The sequence below is a fragment of the Chenopodium album genome, chromosome 19 (assembly GCF_948465745.1).
Source record: "Chenopodium album chromosome 19, dcCheAlbu1.1, whole genome shotgun sequence".
Taxonomy (NCBI): domain Eukaryota; kingdom Viridiplantae; phylum Streptophyta; class Magnoliopsida; order Caryophyllales; family Amaranthaceae; genus Chenopodium; species Chenopodium album.
Genome location: NC_137852.1, coordinates 9,916,548 through 9,927,067, shown reverse-complemented (window position 1 = coordinate 9,927,067; position 10,520 = coordinate 9,916,548). Strand labels below are relative to the sequence as shown.

The 10,520-nt window shown below is 34.9% G+C and overlaps 1 protein-coding gene across 1 annotated transcript; it reads right to left on the bottom strand.

The window, feature by feature from the left end:
• Positions 1–1,739: 1,739 nt before the first annotated feature.
• On the bottom strand, positions 1,740–3,371 carry LOC145593984 (uncharacterized). Its single transcript, XM_081650336.1, has one exon. The coding sequence runs from the start codon at positions 3,369–3,371 to the stop codon at positions 1,740–1,742; it is 1,632 nt and encodes a 543-aa protein (XP_081506462.1).
• Positions 3,372–10,520: the final 7,149 nt, after the last annotated feature.

Below are 10,520 nucleotides of genomic sequence, written 5' to 3'. Positions count from 1 at the left end.
AAGCTGTAATCTGCCTTTGACTGAGTGTATCCAAAAGATACTAAAGAGGTAGACAACTTTTTGAACCATTGTCTGGGTGCTTGTTTGAGCCCATACAATGATTTTGTCAGCTTGCACACAAGAGTTATATTCTTGCTTGGATTATTTCCTTGAGAATCAACTGTTATTCTGCTGCCTATTCCAGAATATCCTGCAGGCATGGACATATACACATCTTCTTCGAGGTCACCATGCAAAAATGCATTTGTGACATCCATCTGAGCTGTGAACCACCCATTCATAGCTGCAACTGCTAACAAAGCTCTAACAGTTGTCATTTTTGCCACTGGGGCAAAAGTTTCACCATAATCTAGGCCATATTGTTGCCTGCAACCAAGAATTACTACCCTTGCCTTGTGTTTCTCTATCTCACCATTGGATTTATACTTAGTTTTATATATCCATTTGCAACCAATCACCTTCTTTCCTTTTGGCAGAGTTGTCACTATCCAGGTCCCATTTCTTTCACATTGATCTATTTCATGGTTCATTGCATCAACCCAATGTTGTTGGGTAACAGCATCTCTATACAGAACTAGATCACTATTTCCTTCAAGAGTGGACATAAAACAGTAAAACTCAGGTTTTACAATTGTGTCAGCCATATTTGCTATTGGCTATCTTGACCTTTTTCCCACCTGAACATAGTCTTTCATCCAGATTGGTTCTTTTGTTGGTCTTCCACTCTGTCTTATTTGAGGTTCTTGACCAATTTCTTCATTATTTTCTGCAGTTTCTGCATTTTCAGAATGCTGCTGAGAGATTGTGAACTGTTCTTCCTCAGCATCATTCTCTTCATTCTCACACATTTCAGTTTGTTCATCAACAACACAAGTTTCTGAATTTTTCAGTCTGATTCAGAACACCAGGGACAGGTTTCATATATTTGTCAAGAGAATCCTTTTGAAAAGGAAAGATTGTTTCCTCAAATTTCACATCCCTGTAAACAAATATTTTCTTTGTTTCCAATTCCATCAATCTATATCCTTTTTGTGTTGCAGGATATCCTAGGAACAAACAAGCTACTCCTCTAGGTTTGAACTTGTCAGCTACAATACTTGGATTTGCTGCAAATGCCAAGCAACCAAATACTCTGAGATGTGAATAGTTAGGGCACCTTTTGAACAGCATCTCATATGGAGTTTTGTTGTTTAAGACAGAAGAAGGAAGCCTGTTTATAAGATGAACAGCTGTCATAGCACAATCACCCCAATATTCCAAGAATAACCCAGCTTAAAACCTCAAAGCCCTAGCAATTTCAAGTATGTGTCTGTGTTTTCTCTCCACTCTAGCATTCTGCTGTGGTCTATCAACACAAGAGGTTTGGTGAATGATCCCCAACTTGTCAAAGAAAGCCTGACAATGTTGATCATGAAACTCAAGAGCATTATCAGATCTCAGAAACTTGATTTTGCAGTTGAAATGATTTTGGACATAGTTCTGAAAAATCTCAAGCTTAGACAAAGACTCAGATTTTTGTTGCAGCAAATAAATCCATGTGGTTCTAGAGTAATCATCCACAATAGTGAGAAAATATCTATATTTTCCTCTGGTGCACACTCTATATGGACCCCAGATGTCCATGTGAATTAGTTCAAAGGGAGCAGAAGCATGAGATTCACTCAATTCATATGGCAATTTTGTAAACTTAGCCATGGGACAAGTTACACACACTTGAGTATTGTCCTTGATTGTCTTTTTCACACACTCAATATGCTTGAGCTTCCCAGGGAAGCATGCCCTAGTCTATGGTGCCATATAGAAAATGGTACCAATTTTGTCTCAGATGTTGCAGACAGACTTGTGTGATGTGAGTGTTTCTCTGATTCAGAATCACTTGACAGCAGATTCATATCATTTTCAACAAGGTAATAGAGACCATTTCTAGCCTTCCCTATTCCTTTAATTTTCTTTGTGACCATATCTCTAATCACACAGTGTGATTTGTGAAATGTCACTTCACATTGAGAATCCTTCAGCAACTTCTGAACTGACAGAAGATTGTGTTTAAAATTTGGCACAATTAGAACATTTTTCAGAAACAAAGAATTGGAAAGCTCAACTGTCCCTAAGTGAGTTACTCTTGCTGTAACACCTGTAGGCAAATTGATCTCAAGGCATTCTTTGCACATTCTTGGATCAATAGCCATGTTCAAGTTAGCTGTCATGTGATCAGAGGCTCCTGAGTCTATTATCCACTCATCTGTGGAAGAGACAGCAGCATTGCAAGACACCATACCAGAGAAAGCATTATCCAACTTTTCATCAGTTTCACTGTCTTTAGATCCACTACCTCCTGGCAGAGCCTTAAGAAGCTGTTCAAATTGTTGCTGGGTGAGAGTTACAGTTCCTGAGTTGCTGTTTGAGGTTTGAACTGCAGCAGCAATCTTTGGTGCAACCCTGTTATTCCATTTCTGATCCTGAAATCTGGATCCAGGCTTCACATTTCCACTCTTATGTTTGTGATGCCATTTAGGATACCCAACAACAGTCCAACACTTGTAATGAGAATCACCTTTTCCACCACAAGCACCACACTCAATCACTCTTTCACCACCATTCATCTGACTGACTCTAGTATTCTCAAAATTGGTGTGCACTACAACACCACCACAACTGTACATAGCTGACAAAGTGGGTTCTGAGCTAGACAAGTTCAGCACTTCTCTTTGGCTCTCCTCTTGTTGCAGCATAGAGCATGCTGATTCAACAGTTGGTAGAGGTGTCAACATGAGAAGTTGTGTTCTCATAGCACTAAAAATATCATCCAAGCCATTCAAAAACTGAAATAGCCTATTTTCTTCTTGATATTTTGATATTGTGTTCAACAAAGATCTAATCTCAGCAGAAGTTTCAGTCACAGCAGGCAAGGCATTCATTGAGTCTATTTCTTCCCACAAACTAGTCATACTAGTATAATAGACATTTATAGGATTGTTATTTTGCCTTAAATTATAGAGATCTCTATTCAACTTATACTTCCTAGACCCATTTGACATAGAAAAACGTTTTTCAAGCTGCACCCAAGTTTCTCTAGCACTATTAACATACAAGGCAGATTTTTTGATAGTGTCAGATAAGCAAGCATGGATCCAGGTAATTACCATTGAGTTACAGATATCCCACTGATCTTCTTTCACAGTGTCTTGAGCATAAGTAGATCTCAGAACGGTTCCTAGAACAAAACCAATCTTGTTCTTTGCTGTGAGTGCTATCTCCATAGATCTTCTCCAAGATCTGTAGTCTGCTGCTCCAGTGAGTTTATCAACACTTATTGTGTATGACCCATCATTCGGATGCAGATAGAGAGGACTATTTGTATCAGCTGCCATAACAGATTATAGAAAAGAAAAGAAAAGAAGAGAAGAGAAAGAAGAAGCTGAAAAATTTTTGCAGCAAAGATACAGAGGATTCAAATGAGAATGCTATTCCAAGTCTGCTATTCTTAGTCCCGATTTTGCACAACCTGGCTCTGATACCATAAAGAGTAAAATATGACCAATTGTGCAAGAGGACAGAGAGAAAAATATGAGCAGAATATCAGCAGAGGGAATGTTCAGTCATTTCTCATTGATTAGCGGAAGAGCAGAGCAGTGAGCATATGTACAGCAAAAACAAAGAGGCAAGAATACCCTTGCACTAAAACAAAATAACAGCTACAAGGAACCTTCCTAGCAATTACATGACAACACAAAAAGACACAAATATCTAGCTAATCATTGCTGTAAAATAACGGCTTTGATACTCTAGAGAAAATGACTGTAATATCCTTTATTATATTACAAACAATTTATAGGAAATCTAAAATTCCAACATATGCCAGTACAAATCAGCTTAGAACTAGTTACACCGCAGATTCGTTCAACGATCGCCCATACCTGATAATGGTCTGAATCTACACATGAGACATGAGAAGTTCCTTGAACGTACTCCAACAAATCTAATAAAGTAAACATTTTGTGCATTGTAAGAATTTTAGGATAAATGTGAGTGGTGGCTGGTGGTAGCCTTCTCCTGGTTCCTTTTTAATATTAGCATGTAAATGATTTTAGCAAACTAATCATATCATAGAAATTACGGAGTATTTAAAGTCTTGACACAAAAGAAAACTTTGTTACAAAACTACTAAATCGGATATAATCTATACTATATATTAAAAGGCGTTCCTTTTAAAGGAACAGTGCCACGTGGCACTCTTCAACGTATATAACATCATGTCACTATGCCACATCACTATTCAAAGTACATGCGACACGTAAGCTTGCAACTTTATTTAACAAAATAAATAAATTATGTTTTGGTCTAGATCTAACCTGCAACCTCCAACAAATAAAATAGGTACACTTACCATCTCAACCGCCTTTTATTAATGTTTTAACTTTCACATAATTAACATTATATATTCCTTTCAAATTAGAGGTTATTTAATTTATTTATTTTTTCACAAGATTAGAAAATAAATACATATGTGATAAAAAAAAAGTCGTAACATCCAAGGCAACGCCAGAATCTCACACTAGCTATACCAACAGTTGAACATAATTATCAAATTAAAGAAGTATAAAGTACAAATTAGCAATTCGGGACATCGCCCGGGACACACACTAGTTATTAATTAAAAAGTAACCTTCATAAAATGTAAATGTAACCTTCAACCTTGATAAATCGGATATGATTATTGTGATATGGAGAAAACATGATAAATGTAACCTTCAACCTTCCTCCTTTATGGCCAAGCTTTATTTACCTATTCCCTGCGACGTGTTGAAATATGCAGTTATTGGTCTGAATCTACACATGAGACATGAGAAGTTCCTTGAACGTACTCCAACAAATCTAATAAAGTAAACATTTTGTGCATTGTAAGAATTTTAGGATAAATGTGAGTGGTGGCTGGTGGTAGCCTTCTCCTGGTTCCTTTTTAATATTAGCATGTAAATGATTTTAGCAAACTAATCATATCATAGAAATTACGGAGTATTTAAAGTCTTGACACAAAAGAAAACTTTGTTACAAAACTACTAAATCGGATATAATCTATACTATATATTAAAAGGCGTTCCTTTTAAAGGAACAGTGCCACGTGGCACTCTTCAACGTATATAACATCATGTCACTATGCCACATCACTATTCAAAGTACATGCGACACGTAAGCTTGCAACTTTATTTAACAAAATAAATAAATTATGTTTTGGTCTAGATCTAACCTGCAACCTCCAACAAATAAAATAGGTACACTTACCATCTCAACCGCCTTTTATTAATGTTTTAACTTTCACATAATTAACATTATATATTCCTTTCAAATTAGAGGTTATTTAATTTATTTATTTTTTCACAAGATTAGAAAATAAATACATATGTGATAAAAAAAAGTCGTAACATCCAAGGCAACGCCAGAATCTCACACTAGCTATACCAACAGTTGAACATAATTATCAAATTAAAGAAGTATAAAGTACAAATTAGCAATTCGGGACATCGCCCGGGACACACACTAGTTATTAATTAAAAAGTAACCTTCATAAAATGTAAATGTAACCTTCAACCTTGATAAATCGGATATGATTATTGTGATATGGAGAAAACATGATAAATGTAACCTTCAACCTTCCTCCTTTATGGCCAAGCTTTATTTACCTATTCCCTGCGACGTGTTGAAATATGCAGTTATTGGGATGGGAGAAATGTATATGGTAAATTGGTAATGTATGGTTGGTGCACCCAAGTGCACCATGCCGGTGCACCACCCGAAAAGAACATTAGGTATATTTAAAAGAACATATATTTATTAAGAATTTGAGCATTTAAGTTTGATTATTATATTCTTTGAGTTTAAACTATATGTTCTTTACATTATACAATATGTTCTTTAATGTATGTACATTAAAAAAAATAAAAAATAAAAATCAATCACCCGAATAACTAGGAAAAAGAACATGTTTTTTAATGTACTATCATGTTCTTTGGCTATAGGTGATCAAAGTTAGAGCGGCCCGGCCCGATCGATTTTGGACGGGTTTTGAGCAGAATTTTTTCACCTCCCAGCATGGCCGGACCATTTTGGGCAGGTTTGGGCACAAAAACTTCGGCCCAAAACTTGGCCCGACTCGAGAAGTGAGCTGATTTTTTACCTTGGCCCGGCCCGCCCAGTGATCACCTCTATATTTGTCAAACACAAACATATTATTTTTTGTAAAATATAATGTTATTTTTTGTAAAATATAATGTTTTTTTTTTCAAATACGTTTAATTACCCAAGTAACCATGAAAAATAACATGTTCTTTTTGTAAAAACTTTATGTTCTTGTCAAACGCAAACATGTTCTTTTGTCAAGCACATGTATGTTCTTTTTCAAACACTAGCATGTTCTTTTTTTCGCCTATATTCTTTAAAATATGTCTAATGTTACCCGGGTGCACCATACTATTTTCAGGTGTTTGATGGTCATTTGCACGTAGTCTGTCGAATGAAGAGAGGAAATGAGGATTATGGGCGTCCGGGCTACCATACTTGTGGTTTTCTAGTCCACAAACTTGACATTGATAAAAAAAAAAATGTGGGAGGAAGTTAAGGATTTGGGAGATTTTTCGTTATTTGTCGGTAAAAACACATCAATTGTTGTTAATATATCAAAGGCTACTAATTGTAAATGAAATGCTATCTACTTTACTGATGATGAAGAAGATTATTGGAATGCAAATGAATGTATCAAATTTCGTGGACATGATATGGGTGTACATGATATGGCATTTCCAAATAATAGTGGTGACCCATTATGTGATAGAAAGCCCTACAACGGTAACGGTGACCCATTAATATGATGGGCGTGGATATGAGAAGACGTTTTCACGATACAATAAATTTTATGAAGGTGATGATGCGCTTAGTGAGAATTCTTCTCCTACTTGGTTTATACCCAAGTTTTAGATATTTTATTTTTGTAAGAATTCATTATCATAATTATTTACTCTTTCTGAGTTTTCGTTTTTCTAAATACATCACTTTTTTTCAATAGATGTTTATATTTAATGCATTACTTTTATGTAGGTAATTTTATAGTATATTTTATCATTCTCTTTTTTACTTTAAACTTCATTTAAATTATTTTATTATTTCTCTCGTACAACCAAATAATGCATTAAAAAAAAAAAAAAAAAAAAAAAACAAAACCGGAGGGAGTAGTATTTTTTGTTGAGTGTTGATGACCATCCATAGTCCATCGCTAAATATGGGCCAACTCAATATACCTTGTGTCCATATCTTAAGGCTAGATGTTAGACAATGATACGAATATGAAGACCATAAAAGGCAATTGCAATTTAAACACCATGGACAGCGCTAATAGGCTTATTCCATGGCCTACCCATTGAGTAGTGTATGTATTCACTATCCCTTGAAAAAATACGACTACTTCACGAAATACTCTTTCCGTCTAAGATAAACAATTTGTATGTTTTTTCTACTTTTTTTTTCACTACCTTTTTATGTATATGTACCAATTGTACGTAGTATTTAAAAAAGCACTATGTATAGTACTAAAGTACATATTATAATGTTTATGTTGTATGTATGAATGTTATATGAACGAATAAGGGCTTGTTCTCTTCAACTTGTTTCACATACTTATTACTTAAAGAATTCAAATCAGATCAGACGAAGGGTGCATTCTATTCATCTGATTTTTACTTATATGAATTTACGTGAACAACTGAACTTATGTGACCTTATTAGAACTTATTTTAGTTGTAATTTGAACTTAATCAACCCTTACCAAAACTTATTTTTTCTTAACTAAACTTATCTGAACTTAGTTGGATTTATTAGACCTAAAATAAGTAAAAATAAGATGAACTTAACTAAACTTATCTGAACTTAGTTGGATTTATTAGACCTAAAATAAGTAAAAATAAGATGAACAGAATAGACCCTAAACCATAAACATCCAGATCAGAACTTTTAATCATTTGATTGTTGTTAAATATCGTTAATTGCGTACTAAAAAATTATAAAAATTATATATTTGAAAAATTCATATAAAGACAAATCTAAGAAGATCCAATTTGATAATGTTTTTCCTTTATAGATTGGTATTATAATACGGTCAAAGTTTAGTTGTATTATTAAATCATGTCAGATCAGACCAGATAATAAAATTCAAAACCAGATCAAACTTTATTAAAATCAAATCCTTATTGTTTTAGGCGAAGAGAACAAGTTATTATATGAAGATTCTCCAAAACCAAAAAACCTCTACTACAAATGGTACTCTAATGCAAATTTCATAAAAAGCTTCATCTATTGGTTAGGGTTTGACTTTATGACATAAAAGTCATGTAATTAATTTTAGTAGCGACTCTTTAAGGGTATCACTGCCCTGAATGGTATGAAAGTTGAATTTGACAAATTTTGAACTATGTGAGATATGCTGATTTAGTAGGATTTTTCTTCTTATCTACTTCCTCCGTTTTTTTAGATGCAACACACCATTTAGCGCGGTAATTAAGAAAGGTGGGGTTTACATGATATAATAAAATTTAAAATAGGATGAGTGGTTGTTAGGAGTGTAATTTAGTGGGTCATGTGCTTTAAATAAGGGATATAGTATAGTTTTTCCCTAAAGTAACTTTCTTTTTATAGTGTGTTGCAAGTATTGTGACATTTCCTTTTTAGGGAAGTGTTGTAAGTAAAAGAAAACGGAGGAAGTGTTAAATAGTATATAAGATAAAATACAAAGAATTAAAATTTATATCAATTGTTTGCTAAGGGTTGGACACATGTAAATGATGAGATTCTATCTCAAGAATCAATTTTCAATCGCATAATATTTACTTGTACTTAGGATATGTTTGGCAAAACTAGCGCTAGCGGGTAACTGTCAATTAGTTATTATTAATGGGTAGAGGTTGGCGGCAAATGTAGCGGCTAATAGTATGAGTGTTTGGCAAAAAAAAAAAATTGTTAAATTGTTATAAAAAAAAACAATAAAAATACATAAATGACATTTCAAAGGAAAAATTGGTAAAAATAATCCCAGTTTTTGTCTGTTCGCTCAAAATAATCCCAACTTTGGAATATTTTTAAATAATCCGAATTTTGGGGGTTATTCGCCCAAAATGGTCTTAAGTGATCAGGAACCTATTAAAGAGGTAATTATTTTTTTAGATTTAAGTGACACGTATCACCACATGATTGGTTGAAAATAATAAAAAAAAGCAGTAAACCCAACCCACTAAAACCCTTCCACCACCAACGTCTGGCGTTCCTTCTTCCAACGACCCAACCCAAGTCTTTGGTCCCCACAACTATTGCCCCAGACCTTCTCTCCCGAGCCCGCACCGCCTTCACAGGCGCCTCTTCCCCCACCGCATATAAACCCCCAACCACATCTCCTCCTTTCTCTCAACTATCTTTTCCTCCCTCCTCCTTACTGATTCTCTCTCTCCTCCTCCATTGATTTCCTAATCGATCTTTCCCTCCCCCTTGCTTGCTCCTGAAGGAATTATGTCTTAGATAAGTGCAATTACTAGATATATCAAGGATCACGATTATGGAGAAATTAGTTCATTCTATAGGGTCGTCAATGTTTGTTGCTAGATATGACAATTGATCTTTGGGATAATTAAATTGCCCAAAGCCTTATAGAATAGATCCTACAAGGTTACACACAAGAGTATTGGGGTAAACAAGTTAGAGGCCCATTACTGGGCCTCTTGAGTTTATGACATACCATATTGATAGTTGGGCTTTGGGTAGTTAGAAGAGTCTAATAGGTTTAGGGCTTGACATGGATTTATTTCTAGATATGATCTTTAAATACAATCCATGCCTAGGGTTGCTGTATAGAACAATTAACAGTTAATTGTGAATCAAGTAAACTCCAAAACCCTAATTCTCTCTCTCTCTCTCCACTCGGCCCTCTCTCTCTCCTCCCTGTCCGTACGGCCTTCCCCCTTGAGTGGTGCGTGTGGTGGTTTTGTGGGTAATTTGTGGTGTGCTTGTGACTCACATCTCCGTAAAAGGTTGATTAAAGTGTTTGGTCACAACTAACTAGCATTAGTGGAGGTTTAATTCGTGCTCGTGGACTTAGTAGAGGAATCACACGTGGGGTTCTTTGTCTCCCTTGTTCTTGCTCAATAACTAGTGGAATCATGCTTCAAAAGTATAAATTCTTGCTCTTTATGTGTTATGCATGAGATCCTTGGTTTGGTGCTTTATGAATGTGATTCATGTTTATTCCGCAATTAGTACCTATAATTCCCTAAAGTGGTATCAGTTAGCCTCTTGCATGTACATTTATTGAGTATTAATTCTTTGATAATCCCCAATTTAATTCAATTAGGAGGGAGAATAATTTAATTATCGGTCAATTATTAAAATTAAATGTGATTTAACAATATAGAATCATTAAAGGTTGTTTAATTTGCTCCAAATTAGCCTTGCATAGATCCGAATTTGCCCCGAAATCACTCGAAAAA